At 50.8% G+C, this 25162-nt stretch overlaps 1 protein-coding gene across 1 annotated transcript; it reads right to left on the minus strand.

The window, feature by feature from the left end:
* Positions 1 to 24896, minus strand: PLEKHO2 (pleckstrin homology domain containing O2). Its single transcript, XM_077317529.1, has 6 exons — positions 24722 to 24896; positions 17238 to 17390; positions 15154 to 15270; positions 10192 to 10296; positions 7655 to 7753; positions 1 to 6178 (listed from the first exon to the last, which is right to left on the minus strand). Exons 1-6 carry the CDS (start codon positions 24728 to 24730, stop codon positions 5000 to 5002), a joined length of 1662 nt encoding a protein of 553 aa, XP_077173644.1. The 5' UTR covers positions 24731 to 24896; the 3' UTR covers positions 1 to 4999.
* Between the last annotated feature and the right edge of the window lie 266 nt (positions 24897 to 25162).

Below are 25162 nucleotides of genomic sequence, written 5' to 3' on the forward strand. Positions count from 1 at the left end.
TCTTGTTAAAAATAATCTTTAAAGTTTCTCAGGATTTTAAGGACTGGGGCTACACATTTGCATCATTTCTGCCAACAACCTCAGAGGTTTTACAAAGCTGTCCGAACGAACAATCCAGACTCTTTGGCACCTGGTGACTTGACTCACCAGCTCTCGCTGGAAAATACGAAGTTTTTTTTCTTTTACAACACACAGTAGAAAAGATATTTAAGTTACTGGCACTCTAGGTTATATTAGAGAGAGAGAGAGAGAGCTCTAGCTGAAAATCGGCAATGAAATGTCCAACTTGGACTTCCTTGCTAGGGCTCCTATAGCAAGCGGTTAGAGAAAGGGGGCTGACCAATGTAATAACAACACGAATTGAAGCCAAGAGCAATGTGGGTGGATATTTTCTCCTGCACTTTGCTAAATACCTAAGGGCCACAATAAAAATCAGGGTCCAGTAGCACCTTTAAGGCCAACAAAGATTTATTCAAGGCCTGATCTTTGTTGGTCTTAAAGGTGCTACTGGACTCTGATTTTATTGTGCTGCTTCAGACCAACATGGCTACCCATTTGAATCCACCTAAGGGCCAGTTCACGGATGATGTGGCAGCTGTCCTATATTGGACTTTCACAAACCAGCCTGCACATTTTGGGTTCACTCTTTCACATGCAAAACTTGGCCTTCATCCACAGGCTCCCTCTCTCCCAGCCTGGGCTTCCAAACTGCAGCAGGAGTTGGGGAAACATTCATACAACGACGTTGTCTTATAATCCTCTACTTTCCAAGAAGACCTTTGTCTTTCCTAGGAGACTTCTGTGTTCTCCCTCTTTTACTTTACAGGAAAAAAATGACAGCACAAGCACATCAGCAAACCATCTGGATAGGAAGATGCACAGTTCTAAGGCCTGACCCGCACTGGGACCATTTTCTTTCGGTCCACCCCTCGCCATGGCTCCTCTCCCCAACATGCCGCTAGGCATCTCTGCAATGAAAACGGCTAGTCTCGCTTTGTCCAGAAGAAAGCTGGGAACTCCAAGGAAATTGGACATCGTAGCGCCACTGTGGTACCACAGTTACCATGTCAGACTAGCATTGGGGTGAGCCACGTTCAAATAACCTCTTCTGCCCCGGGTGGCCTTGGGCCAGTCCCGTGTTCTCGGTAGCTTAAACTACCTCACAGGGTTGTTGTGAAGAGAGAATGTTGTCAGTCACTTTGGGACAGAAATGAAGAGAAATTAACTTACAAATATATCATTTCTTTCTTGCTCTACAGTACAACAGCATTTTTGATATCCAGGGGTACAATGGGGGGGGATGTGATGGGAAATAGCAGCCCACTAACACTGAACATGGTGACAAAAAGGGGAGTGTTGACTGGGTGTCTCTATTCTTCATGACCGGCAGCAGAATGTACAAATTCAAGGCCACTAATAAAACTTTGCCTGTCGGGTGATTTCTGTTTGGGATGCTCAGGTCTGCCACGCTCTCTAAATACAGGCAGGTCCCCACTTGATTCTGCAGGCCTTAGCAAGTGGACACACGTGTGTGAACCTGCCCCCCTTTTTGCACACCCAGTTTTGGCGCCTTCTCACTCTCTTGCGTTTTTTTTTAAATGTCTGCATGATCCACCTTAGAGATCCACCTTTAAACCATGAATATAAGCAGCGACCCTAAAAATCAATGCCTATTAGTTATGCAGCAAGCGCAAAACAAGTCACATGTGTATGAGAAAAAAGCCTTACTTGGATTGAGCCGTTCTCCAGGTGTGGAGAGCGGCAGGGGTAATCTACTCTTTGACAACGACTCTGGCAGTCAGAACAGCATGGCTGAGAGTGACCCACCATGCCAGATGCTTACAAAACTGGGGGAGGGGGGGTAGGAACCTGAGAAGATAGGAAGGGATTATTCAGTGTTTAGAAAAAGATAAAGGCAAAAAGATCAGGGTCCGCAGGATGACTTCCCAGCATTTATTGTACTAGTCGAAATGACTGTAAATAAAGTTTTGGATTGGGTCCGCAAGAGTCACCATGGAGCAAACATTCAGGCCAGAGAGCATCCAGCAAGAACAAATTCTATCTTACACAAAACCATTCCTACTGTATTTCCCCAGGGAAACAGTGGTCCTCCTCTAGCTGGAGGCTGGGATCTCCCCCTGCATCGCACTCACCAAATTGTCCCTGGATGCTCTGTGCAATGGGCAGCCCAAGCTAACTGAACAACATGGCCTTGAAGGGAACGTGCAAGACTAGAAAAGCTCAAATGGGGGTGGGGGGGTAATCTCTTCTGGCTTGTCCACCTGTGCAAATGGGGTGTCTGTGCCACAAAGCCCTGGGAGATTTGGGGTAGGACAGAATTGGTGTGGGGTGGAAATGTGATGTCACTTCCAGGTGGTGCTCTAGGAATTTCATCCATCTCTATGCTCTCTACCATAGAGAGTGGGGAAATTCCTTAGAGCAGCATGGTGGGTGTGATATCACAGAGCCTCACAGTTAACACCATTCCACCCAATTTAATCTCCCACTCCTCAAATCACTGAGGGGGCAGAAGAGGAGGGAGGGGATACATTGTCACCACCAGGCAAATGGCAAGTTTATACACAAATCGCTCCTGGGTGAAGTGGAAAACAGGCATGTGTGAATCAACCTGGAGGACAAGGTTGTTTGCAGAAATGGAGGAGGACGTGGGCTTCAGGAAGGCCGCAAGAGGAAAACAGTTCATCTCTCCCTCAGGAAACCTATGGAGAGTGCACTGCCTTTCCCTAACATTTCTCACACGTATTAAGCCCTGAGACCTCCAGAAGACCAGGAATTCTTATCTAAGAAGCCATAGTCTGTATAAAATAAATCCATAAAGCATGGTTGGCCCCACTGTGGCTCTCCAGATGTCCATGGACTACAATTATAGTCCATGGACATCTGGAGAGCCACAGTTTGGCCACCCCGGCCATAAAGATTATGAACCCATAAGAACATCGACCGGCTCACCTACATACACATACCTGAACGAGACATTCACAGCATGCTGACACCTTCAAATGGACGCGGGGAGGAGAATTAACTCTTTTCCCCCTTCACAAAACTTCCTTCCTTGAGCGCCTGCAGACCTACTTGCCGTAGGTGACCAGGAGAGGGGCCGTTTTCAAGGTTCTGCCTGGCGTTCATACCATTGTCAGAGCAGGTTGCATTAAACAGTGCTCCACTCTTTGTGCAAAGCAAGCTAGAAGAGGATAGTGCAGGGGGTTGGACTAGATGACCCATGAGGCCCCTTCCAACTCTATTATTCTATGATTCTAGGAGGTGAGACACAACTCCCCCAACCCGAGGGCCTTGGGCCAGAAGACCAGTTACCCCACCAAACCAACTGAATGCGACTCTTGGTGTGGTGGCTAAGAGCAGAGGCCAAGCTATTTAAAGAACGAAATCTTATTTGCCAGAATTAAACTTGGTGGGTCTTCAAGGTGCCCCTGGAGTCAAGCTTCAGACCAACACGGCTGCCCCCCCCCCCAGAATCAAAGCCTGCCCAAGGGGGATCAGATTGGGGAGAGAGAACTATTCTAGTGTTAAGAATCCTGGGAGCAGAGGACATCCATTCCACAGGTACAAAATCACAGGGAAGGGGCCATGGCTCAGGGGTGGAGCATCTGCTTGGCATGCAGAAGGTCCCAGGTTCAAATCTCCAATGTGACAGACTTCTGTTTGAGACTCTGAAGAGCTGCTGCCCGTCTGCGTAGATAATTCTGCCCTTGAGAGATCCAGGCAAAAAAAAGACAGAGGGAGTGCCAGCGTCCATGAGTTTAGGAAGAGCGGTCTTCAATAACCAAGAAGAACCACAAGCTCAGTGCTTAACCTACGGCTAACCAGCAGTGCATGTGTTGGGGCCACAGAGGGGCATGCCTCTCACCCACGCTGCTTCTAAAGCGGGTCCCGCGTGAACAGTCCAGAGCTTTGAAATTCTCAAACAGCTGCGGCTGCAGGAGGAGCACACAAACTGGCCTAAGGTGGAACAGGTGGGAAGGCACCATGGTGTACCCCACTCTTGGAACCTAAGCAGGGTTGGAACTTGGAAGGGTCAGAACGTGGATGGGAACCAGTCAGGAAGGCTACAGCAAACCATCATCCCAGAGGTTGAACGGGCCATTCACATTCTAGCAACATGGCCTCGTGCTCTTCCACCCCCCTTCGGCACATGCGCAGGTCCCTTAACTCGACATTCAGGAGCAGGTCTCGGTTCCCACAGATACGAACAGGCAACCAGGCATCCAGATCTGGCCAGGGCCAGGAAGCTGCTTTCCCGGCATTTCAAACCCAGCAGGCTCTCTCCTCCTAAACTCAGGCTGCACCCCAGGACTCCCCCAATCCAATTCATTGGCTTATTTGGCAAAGGCAGCTTCTGACAGCCTGTAAGTCGGGATAAATGAACGTTAATACTTAGCGGAGGTATAACACTTTCAGTAGCTCAAAGGACTTCCCAGATACGGCCTAGCAATCCTCACAGCAACCCTTTAAGGTTGGCTATCACTATCACCACCAGGCAGGGCTGGCGAGAAAGGAGGGGCTTTTCTGAGACAACTCCGTGAACCCATAGCAGAAATGCGATTCAGGCCGGAGACTGCTTGACCTGAAGCCTGTTGTTTTAGCCCCTGAGCTACACCACCTCTCAGCATCAAGGGCCCCGGAGGAGGTGTGCGCCCAGTCTGGGCACAACCCCATCTCTTCCCAAGAAAAAGGGCATTGCAGTCTGCACCAGAGTGGGAAAACACCTCCGTGTGGACACACACAAATACTGCACTCTGCATCGCCCAGCAGTGGAGCCCATTGGGGTTATCTGGTCCCCGGCCGACGAGCCAAGCTCCTACGGTGGGCAATGCAAAATCAAGCAGTAACTTTCCACTGGGGCCATGCACCAAAGCGCCCCCTTCCCTACCCCCACCCCCTTTTGTAAGAACCCGGGCTGAGAGGAACAGTCTTAGGCGGCGACCGTGCAGGTCCATCCGGAGGAGAACCTCTTCCCCGCTCAGGGCGCACTTCTCCTATACAGCGTCGCGAGGTCCTTGGGCAGGCCTTTGGGCTTCCCCCCGGGTTCCTTTCTCCGCTCTTCCGAGCCTTTGCTCTCCTGCAAGACCTGCGTGGCTTGCCGGAGCCGTTCCACCGCCTCACTAAGCAGGGCCTCCCTGTTCATCGGTGGTCCGTTGCCCGCGGGGGGCTGCTCCCTTAGTACCTCCTGCAGCAGCCGTTCTGTTCTCTCTCGCTCATACGCAACTTTCTTTTCCATCTGGGCGATGTGGAGGGCCCCTCCCCGCTGGAGACCCTGCCCCAGGGGGGCCTTGCCCCTTGGCTCCGTCAGCAGGTCCCCCACAGAAGATGACCGCGTCTTAGGAGAGGACGGGCTTCCCACAGACTCCAACAACAGCGCCGGATCCTTAGCTGGAAAGCTTGAGCTCTCTTTCGTGGCTCCTTGCGCTGAGGAGTTTTCTTGCTGCTCTTGGAAGGGGAGCTCCTTTGTCCCGGGTTCTAAGACCGGCTCCTCGGGAGGTGGGTCAGGCACTCTTCCCCCGTTCATTCCATTCACCGGGGAATTTGAGCCAGGGTCATCTTCGGGAGTGTCGATCTCGGAGCTGCCCCGACTGGAATCCATGCTGGCTCTCAACTTCTTGGACAGAATTTTAGGGGGAGGCGTTGGAGGCCTGACCTCCTCCTTGGCATCTTCACGGAGGTTCTCTTTGCTCTCGGCGGCAGGCAGGCTCCCGTTATTGAGCGCCGGCGATTCAGAGGCTGGATCATCCCACGATACCTTCATCTTAGCCAATAGGAGCTTTGGGGGAGGGGCAGGATCTGCGGGAGGATCTTCCGTGGCTTCCACCAAATGCTCCCCAGATGAGCCAACTTCGGTTTCTTCGGTGTGTTCAACTTGAACGTCACCCTCTGCAGAGCTCAAAGGGTCCCTGGGTGCTTCTGTTTCTTTCTCGTTCTCAGCAGGAGGCATCGGGGGGCTCTTGGCTTCCGGATCCTCGGATGTCGAATCTGGATTCGGCTTCTCAGTGGGCGGTTTAGCCGGGGGCATGGGCGGCTTGACCGGCTCCTTGGGAGGGGACGCATTAGCAGCATCACTTGTGACCAAGGTGGTGTTCGGAGGCCCACTGTCTGGGACGTCCAAGTCCAGCCTCAGGATTCCATCAGAGGTGGTTTCGGCAGCCTAGGCAGAAAGAGACAGATGGTCGCATTAGTCCTATGAACCATCAAATGACAAACTAGCAGCCTAGAAGCAGCCTTGTTAGTCGGTTTGTAGAAAAGAGCAAAATCCCAGGAGCACCTTAAAAACTAACACAATTTGTGGCAGGCGAGGAGCTTTTGTGAGTCACTGCTCACTCCTTCAGATATGGGATGTTCTGAAGAAGGGGGAGGTGATGCGACAAAAGCCCCATTCTCTGCCACGAACTGTCTCAACATTTGTACCCTTGAGAAACCCCTGAAATATTCTTCAGGTTTAAAGAAACCTCAGAAGGGAAGCAATTCTGCAGAATATGGTGAGGGAGCATCGTGGTGGACACGCCCACCTGGGACCCCTCCCCTTCCCACCCCCTCTGGGCCAATAGTTGGCCATCTGGGGAGGGGGACCGTATCTACATGACCATATCAGGTCATATCATGAGACGCATGTCTAACAAATTTAAAAAGTTAATCAAGTCCCATCCATTCGGGAAACCGTTCCAGGTCTGTCAAAAAACAAACAAAGCAGGGTTTCATGAAACCCTGGCTGAGAAAGCCCACTTTAAGATGTGGTTTGAGTCTCGCTCCTGTCTAGAAATTGCTGAACACCAACAAAGCTCATGGAACCAACGAGCTACGGGACTAAAATAAGGAAATCTGAACGGTTGAGCAGCATTATAGACCGACTGCTGGCTTAATTCTGCTTCCTTAAACCCTCAGTCCCAGCAGAGAGTGCTGAACGACAAGAGACAGCCTTGGCCCCAATGCTGACAACAACAACAACAACAATTTGTGTTATCTTTAAACAAAATTTGAGTCCAATTGCACCCTTAAGACCAACAAAGATTTATTCAAGGTGGGAGCTTTCTAGCAAAGAATATTTGGCCTTACGATGCTATTAGCTAATTTGCTACTGATTTACGTTCTCCTTATGTCTGTACTCTTGCGACCCACCGTCTGAGGAAGCGCGCCCGCACAGGGAAGCTCCCGCCTTGAAGACTTCTTAGCTGGTCTTAAAGGGGACTCCAATTTTGCCGTGCTCCTTCAGACCAACACGGCGACCCACAGGGCTCTATTGGTTTTAAAGTTCTTTTTGTAATGGTGTCTGCTTGCCACCTTGGTGGCTCCTTATTGAATGGCATGGCAGGACAAAAATATTTTAAGCTAATAAATGAAGCTGCCTCCCATTGAATCAGACCAGGGGTCTTCCAAGAGCAGCCAAATGCATAGGCACCATTTCGATGAACGTCACGTGACTCAGAAGTTTACTTCTTTTTCACCCACTGGGGAGGGGCCAGAATGGCGTGAGAAGCTGTGTTACTTTGCAAGGCATCCTCTCCGTGCCCTCTCAGCAATAAGGTGCCAGTCAAGGCAAAATATAGATATTTCTCATGCATTTATTCCAGATTGCTGCAGCATCACACACAAAAAGCGCTTCTGGTTTCCGGGCTATAACCATTACCTCTTTTAGATGGCTTCTGGTCGGGGGGCGGCGGCCTTGCCCCATTTTGGCTCTGTCCCGGGTCTTGTGCTCCAAACACAGGCTTTTGTCTACTTTCACCTTTAAGCGGAAGAGAAAAGAAAGGGGGGGGATCACTTTCTTTGCTCAGTGATCACGGAAGGTCCAAGGCTTTTCAACCTGCAAAGTTTACTTGCAGAACAGCCCAGGGGAGCCCGGTCTTGTCTAAGCGTGGTTGGCCCTGGGTGGATGGGAGACCGCCCAAGAAGCCCAGGGTCACAACCATTAGGCAGGGAACACTATGTCTGATCACCTCTTGGCTTGAAATGACGGCTTGCCACACGTCACCTGCATCTTGGTTTCCTCGGGAGGTGGTGGGTTCTCCATCTTTGGAAATGTTTAAACAGAGGCTGGGTAGCCATCTGACAGAGAGGCTGATTCTGTGAAGGCTCAAGGGGGTGGCAGGTGACAGTGGGTGAGTGATTGGGATGTGAGTGTCCCGCATAGTGCAGGAGGTTGGACTAGATGACCCAAGAGGGCCCTTCCAACTCTAGGATTCTATGATTCTAGGCCCTGAGGTCTCTGGAGGAAGAGCAGGATAAAAATATGACTGAAGGGAAGCTTGGCTCACCCCTTCCCTCTCCAAACAAGTGAAATCGCCCTCCCCTGTTATCAGCCTTTGAAGGAGGAGGAGGAGGAGGGGCACTGACCTCTTACTCATCTACTTTCTTTTAAAGAGCTATCTACCAACCCCCCAAAGCAGCCATTCTCTCCTGGGTGGCTAATCTCGGTCATCTGAAGACCATCCCAGGAGCTCTGAGGGCCCCTACGTGGAGATGGGCAAGCCTACCGTCAGGCCCCCACTTTCAATGCCGGACTCGTCTGTGGGTGAGAGGGTTTGCCTCCCCTTGGCCCCAACGTTAACTGGAGCCTCATCTGGCGTAAGAAGACAAGAAACGGTCCCGTTGCACAGAGGATGGATGGACAGGCCGATCCTTGCAATGGCACACCCTTTGGCAGAGATTACAAAGATTACAACACCCTCTTTCCCCCAGGACAGAAATCGAGTTCGGTGTAACATGAAACCATTGGCCAAAGGGATCTCTTGGGGTCAATTAACCACAACGCTAAGCTGAGCTTGCCAAAAAGGGAAAGTCTGGCCTGACGTTTCCCCCTCTACCCTTTCGGGTTCTTTTCCCGGGCAGCGGTGTTGTGCTTTTTAAAGCCCGTTAAAAGCTTCACAACCCTCTTCAGCTTGGGCAGCAGTCCCTCCTGGATGCCCGTCCGTGTGGGGCAGATGGAGTTCATTACATTCGCTCGCCCAGCCGGAGAAAAACAATATGCCCGGCCTTTGCAGCGTGCCAGCTCTGGGCACGCACAGCTGCTCTTGGCGCGGGCTTCGTAGATCCAGCCATGGCTGCCCCGAATGACATCACATCCCCAAATTCTTCTGCCTGAGAGACAGAAGAGGGGAACGGCTTGAATGCCGCCTCCCCTTCTCCCTCCTGCTTGGATTCGCAAGGCAAACTAATTGGTCTGCTGTTCTCTTGCATAGCTGAGTTGCATGGGGTGGAGGGGGGGGGAGAGTAATAATCTGACATTCAAAAACAGTTTGATTTCACGGTGTGTGCGTGTGTTGTGTGTGCAAAGCCACGCCTCTTCCTGTGTCCGCTGTTGGGAAAGACCCCCACCCCCTCGAGTTGCTTATGAAACGGCTTCCTTTTGCGGTACATATCCCGGCCCCACGCTGCTTCCCCAAATCTCTTTTTGGCTTCAGCAGGAGGGAGAGAGAGAGAGAGAGAGGAGCAGACTCAAGAAGTTCATTCAGAGTTTACATTCCACTTATGGATGCAGGCCCTACTGAGGGCCAGGGGATTTTTCCATTCCAGACTCCGGCCAAAATATGTTCTTTCCTCTCAGCGCTCCCCAGCCTACTGCTACGCACTTAAACCGAACACGTGTATTTCCGCCTCCAGCAGAGTTCTCAGAGGAAGCCCCGTCGAAAGAGTCTAAATAAAGCAATGCATTTGTGAGCCATTGACTGGTGGGAGAGCAGAGCATCGATTGGTAAATAAAGGGAAATCTAGCACAGCCTGGGAAGAATTCAACAGAGCCAGTGGAAGGCCCCCCCGCATCACCTCCAGGTTGGGAAATTCGTGGAGATTTGGGGACGGGACATGGGGAGGGTGAAATTTAGAGAAGGGAGCTCCTTCAGCAGGGCATAACGTCATGACGTTTTCCTCCCCACTAATCTGTAGTCTTGGAGGTCAATTATAATTCCAGATCTCCACGCCTTGCTTGGGCTTTGAAACCCAGTGCAGCAGGCCAGCTGAGGGCCTCAACCAGACTCACATGTAACTCCTCCACATCCCTGCCCACATCCCTAGAAGTGTCCCAGCATCCTTAGGACCGTCTCCCGCCTTGGCATCACTTCCGCCTCTAGCTCAGTCCATGTTATGAGGAGGGTCCCGCATCAAAGTTCTTACAGCAAGAGGAGATCCTAAACATAATGCTGGAGCTCACCAGCTCTACATTTTTACCTCATCAAAGACCCGGTTTTTGCCTCGGTTGATGCCTTCGTTGAGGGCTTTCATCCATGACTCCTTTTCTTCCTTACGGCCCGCCTGAAATTTGATATCTTGCACCTGGGAGGGGAGAGAAAAGAAGGGGGGAAGGAGGGAGGGATGTGCTTTATCTCAAGGAAAACAATTTGGCCTCACACAATCAGCTTGTTTTCTCTTTGAATTCAAAAAACAATGCCTCACATTGCCCTGCATTTCAAACCAGAAGACCTTTTTACTGCTCCGTAAATACTGCACTGTTAGGCTAAAGCAGGGGGTGACCAAACTGACTGGCCTCACCTGTAGACCATGGACACCTAGAGAGACACATTTTGGCCACCCCTGGCCTGAACCATGTTCTTCCATAGCTCACCTTGAGGACTAGGAGCTTGCTTCCTTCCCGCCTGCCAACAGAAACTCAATGGCTCTCCAGGCGCACAGAAGTTAGAGCCTCTCAGTTTTGTCCACGTCCTTGTTGAAGGGAGGCCTCCAGAGCTGCCCCCAGGACTCCCGCACTGGGCTTTTGGGGCGAGGAGGAGAGATCCCTTTGGGTGCGTTCCCAGGCTGCCGACACGATTCCTCCATGCAGCCTCACCCTCCCTCCGTGCAGCCAGGAGTGGATGCGACCCGGCCGCCCGTGGCCTCCTCTTGTCCACCAGCCCCCCAGCCTGTCCTTGCCGGCGACCCAGGCGGATGACGGCATGGATGCCTTTGATCGTCAGCCCCCACCCTTAGACGACTGGCTCTCAGGCGCTCAGGACAAGCGGGGTTGCACCATCTGGGGCAGGGCCCTGCTTGCCGTCTGAACAGCCCCTGCAATCTAGCCTCACAGGGCTGCTGTGAAACTAAAACAGGACAGAGGAGAACCATTTTCCTGAGAAGAAGCAGAACAATTTAACAGACAGATAAGTAGTCCGGTGGGTATTCTGTGACTCCCACAGCCAATGTCCTCCCCACCCTCTGACACAGGGGTAGTCAAACTGCGGCCCTCCAGATGTCCATGGACTACAATTCCCAGGAGCCCCTGCCAGCGAACGCTGGCAGGGGCTCCTGGGAATTGTAGTCCATGGACATCTGGAGGGCCGCAGTTTGACTACCCCTGCTCTGATATAATCTTTATTACAAACAGAGTCTTTCATCCTTGTGATTGTCAGGGAGAAACACCACTTGGGAGGGGGCATTATTTGAAGGGGTGGTGAACGTGGCTAATTCAGGCGCCTTTCCTGCTCTCCCCGGGACTCCGTTCACCGTGAGCCGCAATACAGTCCTCCCTCGTGCTCCAGCAATTAGCAACCTAATTTTTAAAACAATAAAGCAGACGCCCAACCTGCTAACACAAGAGCCCGTGAGGACTTTTAACAGGTGCTCCAGCCCCGCAGAAATGTCCCTCCCCCACGCACCCTGCCAGGTTGGCCCACAGGGACCTCACCCTAAGGATGTGTCTCGAGAAAGAGTCTCCGCTACTCTCAAGTATGCACAGGGTTCAGTTCAAGGGTCTCACTTTGCATGGATTCATTTCATTTGTGGCCCGTTTTCCTCGCTAAGACTCAGAAAACGATTCAATCCAAGAGGCTGCGAGAAACGCCCCAGGGCTAGGATTAGAAACATGAGAAAACAGGGCAAATAGCCACAAAGCTGCATAAGGAAGAAGAACACGGTACAGCCCATTCAGCACAAAAGGAAAACCCACATTTGCCCACATCGCCTGCCACAAACTGCAATTTTCAAATAGCCCAAAAAGGAGCCACGGTTGTGTACCCCGGCCAGCTCATGGAGGCCTGTTGGAACATCTGTCAACATCTGCTTTCCCACAGGCCCGCCAGATGTCCGGAGGAAAGGGACAGGAGAACACGAGGAACATACAACTTTGCAGCCAAAGGAGTGTCCCTCCCCCCCTTCCCACCCCCCCCCCTTGGCTCCTTCGGCTGCCCCCTCCCCTTCCGTCCCTTAATGAGGTGGGAGGAGGACAGCAGAACAGCAACGGCCAAGAGACTGCTGCAAAGAAAGCTCCCAAATCACGGGCCTGAAAAGGCAGGAGGGCCTGAAAAGGAGGAAGAGCCGGACATTTTCACAAAAGGGAATCAACTGGGGAGGGTGTAGGGGGGCGCGGACAGTACTGTCAAGCCCTTCAAGTAGCTGTAAGGTCTTTAATGGGAACGGACCCATACTTATTGGCCATCCCGTGTGAGGTCAGCCCAAATCGGGGTGAGCTGATATCGCCTGGCACCCAGACCCAGCAGCCTTAACACAAGCTAACAAGCTCTTCAGCCATCTTTCCGTCTTGTAGTCCAATTATTTCCCCAGCGGTTTGACGCCCCGCAAAATTTCCACGGGATGAGCAAATGAATAAGACCACTCTGGAAAAATTTTTCTCCAGCATCGTACGGACTACACATTTCTTTAAAATAAAATTTCAGGTGCTCAGCATTCTGCGTATTCCACGGGGCTTCCCCCAAAACATCATCTCCCATGTCGGTGTTGCTGGTTTTTCTCTTTCACAACTCTCTCCAGGGTGTTGAAAAAAATGATCCTTCTTCTCCCCTGCTTTTACACTTCCTCGGTGTGTGTGTGAGGCTCCACCTCCTCAGGCAGCCATTTTCTGACCACGCCCACCAACCTGTGTCAGAATTCCGAAAGGGCCTGCAGGCTCACAAAGTTTGGGGATCCCTGGGCCGGAGGGTTAAAGTAAGATGTGGAAACTCTACCTTCTAATCCCCTTTCAATCACGGGTGTGCATGTGCACATGAGTAAGCATTCTGGTGCCTGAGAGATTTCACACCATTGGTTGGAATTTGGATACGATATGCCCTGGGCCTGTGCATATCACATATTACTGCTAGGGGAGGATATTTGCATTCAATTGAACCTGGTCACCTTAAAGCAGGGGTAGTCAAACTGCGTCCCTCCAGATGCCCGTTTGCTGGCAGGGGCTCATGGGAATTGTAGTCCATGGACATCTGGAGGGATGCAGTTTGATTACCCCTACCTTAAACCAAGGCCCCACAAGGTTCAGATTGCACTAACTCCCTGAATTAGAAAATTTGGTTCCCCTGGAGAAAACAGATCCAGCCAGTGCTCTTATTTCCTTCTCAAGGCTCCAGCCTACCAGTAGGACTTGGAGGATTGCAGGCAGCAAGGCCTCGGTTCAATCCCCGGCATCGCCAGTTAAAAGATGTTTGGGGCAGGTCTTATGAAAAACTGTCTCGGTTTGAAATCTTGGAACATCACAATCGGTCAGAACAGAGAACACCACCAGTGATCTGACATAATAATTACTTCACTTATTTATTTATTTTATTTATTATATTTATATACTGTCCTCCCCGAGGGCTCAGGGCGGTTTACAGAAAACAGGGAGGATACAATTAACACATGGTAACATGTGTTATACCCTACTTCCTTCCATAACAGGGACCCAACATGGCTTACATCATTCTCTTCTCTGTTTTTTTCCTTACCCTGAGAAAGTGCTTAGGCCAGCCTTTTTCAACCTTCTGACCTTCTGAGAATGACTGGGGGGAGGGAGATGGGCGGTGGTTTAGGGTGGGCGTCGGCATGAAGGCTCTGCCCCCTTCCAGGTGCAGAAACCTCAAAAGAATTTACTCAAGCAGCTGGTTCCCTGGCTTGTGGCCAAATCCATTAAGCTGGGAGAGGAAAAGCCATGGACCCCCTTCTGGAACTCCTGCAGACACAGACCCCTGGTTGAGAATCCCTGGTTTAAGATGACAGAGACTAACCCAATTATCCAGCAAGCTTCCATGGCAGAGCGGAGATCTGAATCTAGTCTGACACTAACCACGACACCCCACTGGCTCATCACAGTGCAATATTCTCCTACCATTCCTCCAAGGAGCACAGGGCAGCCTGCACCTGTCCCCATCCACCCCTCTACCCTCACAAGAGCCTTGTTAGGTAGGTCAGGCTGAGCAGCAGTGAACAGTTCATGGTCCAAGTATTTTATTTTATTATTTGTTTGTTTGTTTGCTCCATTTCTATACCACCCTCCCTTATGGCTCAGAGTGGTTTACAATAAACATTTGTCACTTGCAGAGTTATAGTTTGCAGCTCATGGTATGTAGAAGCAAAACACAAGAGCACAATAACCGTTTGAATTTGCAGCACTTGGAACATAACAATACAGAAGAAAATCAACAGTTTTGGCTTAGAGCAGTTCCGAAATCAGCCGCACCTTAGCAGTGGGCAAAGTTCAGTGGCCGGTCAGGTGTTTTTTGCCCTGTTGTCTCTGCTGAGCAAAGCGGCTGATTGGGAGGGGCTTTTGGGTCGGTGTTGTTCCGCCAGCCTCAACCAACAGCTTGGTGGAAGAGCTCCCTTTTGCAGGCCCTGCGGAACTGTTTCCATTCCTGCAGGGCCCTGATCTCATCTGGGAGCTCGTTCCCCCAAGTGGGAGACGGGACAGTGAAAGCCCTGGTTGTGGTCGGTCATGAGTTTGTTGCCAACTGGGCTGATCCAGGACCGAAGCTTCATTCAGGAATCCTGATAGCTGGTCCGTGCCTGTCCTTTCTACCACCTTCCTGAGAAGTGCTATATCCGAGACAGGAGTGGAGATACCACTCCCTCCTTCAGACCCTCCAGGAATCCTCCGGTCGAGAGGGAGAGATTATCTCCGGGAGGGGGACTCCTCTCCTCCTATCCATCCCACGGAGGGCAGGAGTCTAGGGGGCATGTGGTCAGCCTCACTGCACTCAGCACCCGATCCACCTCGGTCAGCGAGAGTCAACAGAAGGTGGCCAAGGGGCCTCCCATTGCCTTTCTGTGTCTAAGGTTGGGGGAAGGTCATGGCGGAGTATATCAGCAAAGAAGCTCACACATGCCTCACAGCTTATTTCCAATTCATGACTGTGACAGAGACTCAGTGCTAAGAAATCCATTTATAACCAGGGATGACGACGGAGTTCCAGACAAGGAGAGAGCGCCCCTTACCTTGTAACCCGGGGAGCGAATCAAAATGAAGCGATGCTTCCGGTTCAGGAGAGCTCGCAGGTCTTGGCATTTCTCGTAGTTTTCCAGCTCCACCGTTTCCAGGCATCTCTGTTCATCCTACAAGGGCAAGGGGGTGGGGGAAACGCACACCTGGTTGTCCGATGCAGAACAGCGGGAGTGAATGTCTGTGGAAGTTTAGGGTTGCCAACCTCCTGGTGGGGCCTGGAGACCACCCAGAATTTTAATTAACTGGCAGGCTACAGAGATCGGTTCCCCTGGAGGAAATCACTGCTCGCGAGGCTGGTCTCTACGGCATTATAACCATCAGCCCCCCACCCACTGAGGTCTCTCCCTTCCCCAGCCTACATCAGCAAACCTCCAGGAATTTCCCAGCCTGGAGTTGGCAAAGCTGTTTAGGACGCATTCATTGTATGGAGGGCAGAGCACAGCTGGACACTGAAAGCCATCCCCCTGAACTTTGGGTGACCTATTGAGTTTCCATGAAGTCACCAATTACGGTTGCCAACCTCCAGACGGTACCTGAAGATTTCCTGGATTACAACTGGTCTCCAGGCATCAGTTCCCCTGGAGATATAGCCACTTTGAAAGGTAGACTGCATGGCATTATACCTTGCAGAGGTCTCACTCTTCCTCAAAGCCCACCATTCGTAGGCTCCACCCCCAAATTATCCCCCTAAGGTATAATTGCCAGCCTCTTACCGATGTTTGAAGCCTTAAGGACTAGAAACATTTTTTTCTTTTTAAACAATGAACACAAAGGTTTCAAGAATCCAAGTTCTCCATACAGTGCCACACTCTACAAACTTTTGGCACCTCCTCGGAATTACGGCACATGCACAAGTATGCTGAGAGGATAAAAACGGAACTTACTACTACACAGGGCAATCCTAAACAGAGCTAAACCCTTACGAGGTCTTTTGAGGTCCTGCTTCTCAAAGGGGGTGGGATGCATGGCTGTTCATTTGCAATTAAAAAAAAAGAACAGCTGGAGATCCATTCCTACAATACTATAGGACAGGGGTAGTCAAACTGCGGCCCTCCAGATGTCCGTGGACTACAATTCCCAGGAGCCCCTGCCAGCATTCGCTGGCAGGGGCTTCTGGGAATTGTAGTCCATGGACATCTGGAGCGCCGCAGTTTGACTACCCCTGCTATAGGATGACACAGTACTGGCTGCAGTATCTTATTGTAAAGCTGAACAGGGGAGGAGGGGGTGTGCGGAAAGGGACAGCAAGGAAACTCAAGAGTCTGGAGCATCTTTCCCTGGATAAAAGGGTGAGGACAAGGCAGCTTTTCAGTGGGGAAGAAAAAGAAAAAGTAGGGTTTTTTACACCTTGGTCTTTTGTACCTTAAGGGGATATAGGGGTGGAGCTTTATGCAGGGAGAGTTTGGGAGGGGGAGGGACATCAGTTGGGAATGGTGACATCGAGTCCAGCCTCTGGAACAGCCACATCTTCCCTGGGAACTGATCTTTGTAGCCTGGAGAATAGTTGCAACTCTGGGAGAGCTCCAGGCCCCACCTGGAAGTTGGCAACCCAAAAAGATGTCAGAGACTTGTAAAATAAGCATAGTGTCGAGAGTGGGCAGAGAGAGCTTTTTCTCCCTTTCCCAAAATACTAGAATTCAAGGCCACCCAATGAAGCTGATGGGCAGTAGATTCAAGACAGAGGAAAGGAAATATTTTGTTACTCAACAAAATGACTCAGTTGTTGAATTCATTGCCAGGGGGACACAGGGATGGCCACAAGCGCAGATGGCTTTCAAGCCCCTGCCTATTTCACAGGGCCCTTGGGATGCAAAGGAGGAGAGAAGGATCAGACAGGCCCATGGGTATCCAGCAACCTTTCACCCCCAAGCAGAGGGTCAAACCTGGGCCTCCCTGTTCAAGAACTGAAGACATAAATGAGTCTTCCTTTCGGGTCAAGAACAGTCCGGGAGCAAAAGGGATTCTCCAGTCTACGCCCTTCAAATTGATCTCACCCAAACCTCTAATTTCAAGGGAAAGAGAAGGGGAACATAACATTTCCCTCGGAATTACCCAGCCTCTGGCCCCCCTGCCTTACCTCATCTTCATACATCAGGAGCTGACTTTTGCAAAGCAGGATGTATCGCTCTTTCCAGAGCCCCAAGATGCCTCCTGTGCTCTTTTTGATCCAGCCCACTTTGTCTGCAGTCAGAGCGCATTTTGGCTTCTCCGGCAGCTCCTCCTTAGCACCCTAGAGCAGCGCCAAGAGGAACGACAGCCGGAAATTAGTCATTGGTGGCCCAGGACACAAAACCGGCCTTATTTTGCCCGGCACAAAGACAATAGAATTAGGCTGGCCACAGCCTTCTGGAACTACTTCAAGGAGGACCATGAAAAATCAGACATGCACAGCCTGGAGCTCTGCCTGAGACCCTGGCAGTCTGAGGGGACAATACCAACTTTGATAGACCAAGAATGTGATTTGGTAAAAGGCAGCTTCACGTGTTCATATCAAATCCAGCAGCCCAAGCAAGCATCTAGCTCTCAAGAAGGATCTCTGCTTGGGACCCTAGGCCAGGGGTAGTCAAACTGTGGCCCCTCCAGATGTCCATGGACTACAATTCGCTGGCAGGGGGCTTCTGGGAATTGTAGTCCATGGACATCTGGTGGGCCGCAGTTTGACTACCCCTGGCCTAGGCTCTTAAGAAGCAACCACTTGATGGCTGTATGTCAGGGCCAGTGTACCTCAAAGTACAGTGGTTACAGCGGCCTTTCTCAACCTTCTGGACCATGGAGGAGCCCCTGAAATAATTGTTCAGGCTTTGAGGGGCCTTCCTTGATAGTGATGCCAGCATGAGATGAATGAGCCAAAATGGTTCGCCATGGCCTGCTTCTGTGTAGGAACTAGGGTTGGGCGTTTCAGCAGCCGAAGCGCCCAACCCTAGTATAGGAACCCATGCAAGGACTAGCCGGGACTGATCTTCCTTAGCTTCTGAGTTTTCAATGCTTTCAGGCTGTTCTGGCTACAAAATCCTGGTGCATTAATCCAGCCTTCCAAATGCCGTCTTTATGCGACTTGCAGGAAGCCACCCCCCCTGTCTTCGACCACATCTCAGCGGAGTTGAAAAAGTTCACGGTTTAGGCTTCCGTCCATTCAAATCGTTTCTGGGACGGATGTGAGGAGTTCTTCATCAGCTTAAAAATAAAACCTAAAGCAGTCTTCTGAAGATACCAGGAAGCGGGGGCTTGCTAAATTGGGCACTTCCTGTAGAGCTCAGCTCTTGGAGGACTGTAGGCCGCAGTCAGTCGGAGCTTGGCTGGTGCATCTTTCATAAATCGAGCTGTGACCTCTTTCGCACAGGGGTCAATCCCGTGGCCCCTGGGGTTTCTGAACACTGCTTGCTTCTTTGCAGGGCCGGCTCTGTGGGCCTGTCCCAACTCAGAGATGCCAGGGGGAAGGAGTTAAGCCACACCCCACCACACACTACATCTGAATGGAGTCTCACATGCATTGGGACCCCAAGCGTCCCCTCTAACCTGACCTTCCTTCAGTCGGAATTCTGAGAAGAACAGCTTTGCGTTCTACTGCTGCATGTTCTTCCCCAACAAGGCAACCCATTTCTGAATGGCTATTTACAGAGTGTGTAACCATCAAAAATAACCTACAATACCACTTGCACAAACACCCAGCCACCAACAGGACTCTCAAATCTACACTTTCTAGCGCCCGTTGTATTTAAACGTACAACAGGCTTTCAATCTAGTCAAAAATAAAATACTTTGAGTTGTTGAAATCAGTCATCCTGTTCACCCCAGATCCTCTCTTAGCAGAAGGCTACCACAGTTTGAGGGTCTGGGAGAAAGCGTGATAACCCTGGAAGCAGGGCTGTGGTCTAGAAGCTGAGGCTCCGACACAGTTTAAGTAAACGCCCTTTGTCAGGGCACTGCATGAGCACATGAAACTGCCTGTTGCCGAATCAGGACCTCAAGGTCAATATTGAACACACAGACTGGCCAGAGCCTCAAGCAGAAGGTGACTACCTGGTTCTTTTTAACTGGAGATGCCAAGGGTTGTACTTTGCATGCAAAACAGATAATCTACCACTGAGCAAAACAGATAATCTACCTCTCCCACCTTTATCTACATGAAAAATTAACTCCATCCCTTTCATATCCATGCTAACTAGAGCACGTTCATATTAAGGAATGTATATTAAGGAATTCACATTATGCATCAAACAGGACAAGGTGATAAAATTCTAGACAGGTCTTTGTTGGTTTGCATGTGGGAGAATTTCATTTCTGGATTGTTTGTAAAAATTTGTACTAGCTCTCTGCATGTAGTCAAACTAGGACACCAGGGAGAAAGCCATGCCCATCTGGTTCAGCAAGGTTGCTACCTGAAAGGAATTTCATGGCATGCAGGAATTTTTAAAAACAGTTACTGCGGTGCTGTCCAAATATTCACCATCAAAGTCATGAAAAAATCCCACCCCCACCCCCCAAACCTGATTTGGTATGATCTTTTTGTAAACAAACAGGCCACCTGGATGGAAAGGTGTGCATTTTCAACTGCATCTCGATGTGCGTTTCAATATCGTTTCCCTCCCATGACCCCCTCATGGCTGCCACTTTCCCCTCTGCTCCACTCAAGGCTTTTTGGGATGGCTTTTTAAAAATCGATAATTGAGCTATAGCTCAATAGGGTCACAACAATCTCTAGCCACAATCTACTAGGCTCTCTGAATTCCCAGCCACAGCAGATGCTGATTATAGGTGGCACGGTAGATGTGCAAATGCACACAGAGGATTAGTCATAGAATAGAATCATAGAATCATAGAATAATAGAGCTGGGTCCTGGGTCATCTAGTCCAGCGGTCCGCAAGCTTTCACCTGCTGCGGACCGCTGCGGCGTAGTGGGGGGAGAGGGTGGCCCGGCAGGGGCGCAAACGCATGTGCGCGGCAGTCCGCGCATGTGCGTTTGCGCCGCTGCCATGCTGGCGGCCGCGGCTCCCCCTCCCGGCCCCTCCCGGCCTCCAGCAAAGCGGCCGCTAAAGCGGCCAATTAGCTTGCGGCTCGGCAAGCTTCTCTTCCCTCCTCTCCCGAAATAAGAAGCTTGCCGGGCCGCAAGCTAATCGGCCGCTTTGGCGGCCGATTTGCTCGCGGCCTGGTGAGCTTCTCGCTTCGGGGGGGGGGGGGGAGGGAAGAAGGAGCCACGGCCCGCGGGTTAGGGACCACTGATCTAGTCCAACCCCCTGCACTATGCTGGACACTCACAACCCTCTCGCTCATCCACTGTCACCTGCCACCCCCTTGAACCTTCACAGAATCAGCCTCTCCGTCAGACGGCTCTCCAGCCTCTGTTTAAAAATCTCCAAAGATGGAGAACCCACCACCTCCCGAGGAAGCCTGTTCCACTGTCAGGAACTTTTTCTGGATGTTTAGACGGCATTTCTTTTGAATTAATTTCATCCCATCGATTCTGGTCCGTCCCTCCTGGGCAAGAGAGAACAACTCTGCTCCATTCTCTACATGGCAGAAATTGCGGCTGACACCCTCTGTGGATACGCTGCTGCCGGAGACCTGGCACATGCATGCTGCAAAATGTGTGGGTAGCCAAAAAAGTCAAATACAGGATAGCATTGTGGGCTGCTCAAGAACTCCCTTCAAAACTCGCAAAACTCAGCTCACTCCCTTATATGCTACTTTCAGCAAGATTTGTAAGTGCATATTATTCACTGTCACTTTAACAGGAACTGTAGGCACATCCAGGCAGGTGTTAACAATGAGAGTATTAGGGTGTGGTTGGGAGCAGTTGGATTACTGGCATCCCTACAGTGCAGAGCCAAAGGCTGGTGTATGCTTTAAACTATTTAATAGAGGTAAGATATGTATAAGATTAAGGAGCATTCTGTTACCTTGTGAGATAGAACATTTAATGATTTTAGGATCATATCCTTTTCAGGTGTTGAATTATCCATTTGGATTACCTTTATACTTACATGCAAGTGAGAGGTAGAGGACAGCTTTATTTATATATGTATACTTCCTTTCAGTGTTAAAATGTATTCATTTTGAGGATGCTTGCTTTTCCAACTCTGTGACAGAGGCCATGGGGAATATAAATCCAGTTTGCATGTATGCATGCCTATGTTCTGTTCTCAATCCTAGCTTTTTGGTACGTGGCAGAAACGTGGTATATTCTGTACTTTCCATCCCAGAAGTCTGAGCCTAGTGAATTTACATCAATATACATTAAACTAAATTTAGCAAGAAGTGCCACCAGTTGAGCTAAAGGTGCAGGCAAGAAAGAGGGACAGTAAGAGGACAGGTAAATAAGAAGCAGGGATGGCTGCTTGCTAAGAGGTCAGCCACAGTGAGGAGGATTTCCCAATTCTCTTCTCCTCTTTTGGAAAGGCAGTCAACCAAGATTGCTTTATCAAGGAGAGGAGGAAACATTTAACCCTTTCTTCCCCCACTGTTTTCACACCAGGAAAAGCAGCTTCTAAATTATGAGCAAATAACAACAGCTGTACATTTCCCTCCAAAAAGTAAAAGCCATTTGGGAGTTTGATTCTTCCAGTTAGAAAAAGAGGTAAGTTTTCCACATGCCATTAATTCCCTTGATACCGCTGCATTTGAAAAATACTTATGTCTAAAATAAATCCAGACGGAACCCCTAGATGGTTTAAAAAGGTGGATTTATTGTCCCATATTGTCCAGCTCACTATTTAAGATGTCATCCCACCCCACTGAAAGAGGTAAACAAAGTGGTTAAGCAGATACAGGGCCTTTTTGGTGGGGGCTCCTCTCCTATGGAACACCCTTCCCCTTGAGGCTTGGCTGGCGCCTCTTTAAGATACCAGACCAAAAGAGCTCTTTTTAACCCAGGTTTTTAGTTAGCTGAACTTTTCAACGCTATATTTTAAAATCTGCTTTTGCGAAAAGGTGTCTCAAGGTTCTTTTTAACCAGCTCACTGATTTTACACCTTGGCGGTAAAAAGGTTTTTCAGTTCACAGATGACTTACAGCAGCCCTGTAGGCTTATGTCTATTTTGCATGCTGCTTAGAGCAAGAACTCTGGAGAGAGAGCATGGGCATGTTCTAAACAAATCAATGGAAACTCCTTATTCAGGAGCAGCTTATCTCTGGATCCCGGGTGATGGGAACTGCAACAGGCCAGGTCTCCCACCTTCCTGAGGCATCTCTGCAGCCCCTGATGAAAACTGAGCTAGCAGCGAGGTGACAGTTCCATTCCTTGCTTTCTAAAGGAGACGATGAGGTCAACCCAGCTCTGGTAGCAGAGATCAGTTTGCAGAATCCAGACTCATTCACCACCGCCCTCCTTCAATTGCACAATATCTCCTTGCTTCATCCTTGAGAGCCCAGCTAAAGGGACCCTCCAAAATTATCTGAATTAAGTAGAAGGGCATCACTGCCTACTAACATATACAGGCTAGGCCAGCGCAATCTTAGATGGAATCACACGCTTCTAAGTCCACTGGAGTTTGCAGACTTAGAAGAAAAAGAGTTGGGTTGTAGGCCTGGCTTTTCTCTACCCAGAAGAGGCTCAAAGTGGCTGTCCTGGTCTCCACCTGGTGGAATGAGCGCCCAGAAGAGATCAGGGCCCTGCCGGAGGTAAAACAGTTCCGCAGGGCCTGCAAAAAGGAGCTTTTGCACCAGGCTTTTGGTGGAGACAAGCAAACCAACCCTCCCACCATCCACTGGAGGAGACTGGTTGTGACAGATCTATTTAAAAAACCAGGGACAGGGTTGAAGTCTGGGTGGGCTGCGGATTGAACGCTATTTACCCTTTTCCTGAGAAGAATAGACGGCCATGCTAACAAGTTACGACACAGCGCATTGTTTAAAAGGAAACCACTTTAACCCTTGTAAGAAACAGCTTGCGATAAATCTTTTGCCGGCAGAGGGGCTACAGAGCCCCTCTGCTGGAAAAGCAGGTCCCTCTGAGAAAACCTGGAGTCCTCAGCATTATAACGCAAGACAGACAAGCTGTTATGGATGCAAAAGAAAGACCCATCAATGGCTACTAGCCGAGGCAAGTAGAGGGAACCTCCATAGTCAGAGGCAGTCAACCTGTGAATGCCAGTGTCTGGAATCCACATCAGAGGGAGGCCAAAGTTAAACTTTGTCCGTCTTAATGGTGATCATAGAATCATAGAGTTGGAAGGGACCTCCTGGGTCATCTAGTCCAACCCCCTGCATTATGCAGGATGATCACAACCCTATCGCTCATCCACTGTGATCCACTGGATTCAAACTTTGTTCTTTTCTTTTTAAGGTTAGATGGGATGTTTTGTTCTTGCCCACAAATGAACAGCAGGCACCTCTAAGTAGTAGGGCAGGGGAAAATATACTTATAAGATTGACCTCCAAGGTTGAATTATTTGGGTTTTCTTAGAAGGATAACACATCAAGGCCCCTGAGCTTGCAGGAGCATCAGACCTCTAGCTGGGTGCAGATCAACAAGATGTCCAGAATATAACCTTTCGGGATTCAAAGTTCCCTTTGTTAAGTACCATTTTGACTTGCCAATCTTATCCTCTGGAAACCTTGTTTGTCTCTAGGGGAGTGCTGGAGTCGAATCTCCGTCTTCTCCTACAGAGCAGCATGGCTACCCACCTGAAAATTTAAAGGTGGGTCACTGAGACCCAGAAAGGGCACAGAACTGCAGATCTTGTGCCGTCCTCCCTCGTATGTTAGTTCGAGACCCTATTTCAGGTAGGCAGCTGCTCTTTCTTGGTTCCCCTTTCTGTTCACATCAAGCTAATCCTTCCTTATTTGCATCCTGCCAAAACTGCCTCTCTCTCTCTCTCTTTAGAGCCAAAATTCAGGATAAAACCTAAAGCTCCTGAGAGCCAGCCTCAATTCCTTCTCTGTGCCCACAGGGGGGCCTTTCGGGTCATTCCCAGCATTGCCCACTTTTGGGGGAAATGGTCCCTGATCTGCCCCCAGGATAGTCCGGGAGTTGAACTTTTCTCTCCCCCAGCACTTAGTTGCCCTGTCAAAAAGGTTTACCTGCAAGAATACCTGCGGAGGGAAAGGCTCAGGAGCAGGACCAGAGATGGGATGGGTATCTTTTTTTTTGGGGGGGGTGGGGGGAGCTAAAATCGACAAACTTACAAATCACTCCCAGTAAAGGGCTCTCTCTGAACCAAATTCTCCACTCTCACCTTTCGGCAACCGACCAAGACGATGCTCCCCTTCCCTCCCCCTCCCCCCGGATGCCATCGGCTGCCCCCAAAAACAGCAAAGCTAAAGCGGGTGGGGTGTGCGTGCGAGAGGGTCTCCGGGCCAGGCCCCTTCGGAGCGGGGTCGCTGCGCAACTGCAGCGCAATCCTGGCAGGGAAGGGGGGGGCGACTTCCAAAACTGCCCCCCTCCCCCCAAAAAACCCCGATCCCTCCCGGGGAAAGCGCCGCTTGCAACTTTCTTCCGCCAACTTTCTGGCCTCGCAGCAGCAGCAGCAGCAGGAGGAGGAGGAGGAGGAGGAGGAGGAGGAGGGCGCGGGTCTCCGTCCCCCTGGGGTCGCCGCTCCCTCCTGGGCCGCCCCCAGACTCACCTCTTCCATGGCGGGGCGGCGCGCCCCTCCGGCCGGCTCCCTGCGTCTGGGGCTGCGGGCTTGGGCGCTGCCGGGCGGGCGGGCTGGCCCCCTTCCTTCCTTCCTCCCTTCTCCCTTCCTCCCTCGCCGTGTCAAGCGCCTCCGGGCGGCCGCCTGCCTGCCTGCCTGCCTGCGCTCCGCCCTCTCCTCTCCTCTCCTCTCCTCCCGCGGCCGGCCGGCAGGGGCTGGCCCGGGATGCCGCCTCGCCAACGGGGATGCTCGGCCAAGGCGGCGCAACTTGGCCCCGGCGACCGCTTCGCGCAGGGACGGAGGCACAAAACACACACAGACACAAACACAAAGACACACAAGCACGCAGACCCACCGAAACACACACACAGGGGCCGCGCCAGGTGGTTTGGGGGACGTTTCAAGGCTGCAGCGGGGGGTTCAAGAGAGGGA

The sequence above is a fragment of the Paroedura picta genome, chromosome 18 (assembly GCF_049243985.1).
Source record: "Paroedura picta isolate Pp20150507F chromosome 18, Ppicta_v3.0, whole genome shotgun sequence".
Lineage (NCBI taxonomy): Eukaryota > Metazoa > Chordata > Lepidosauria > Squamata > Gekkonidae > Paroedura > Paroedura picta.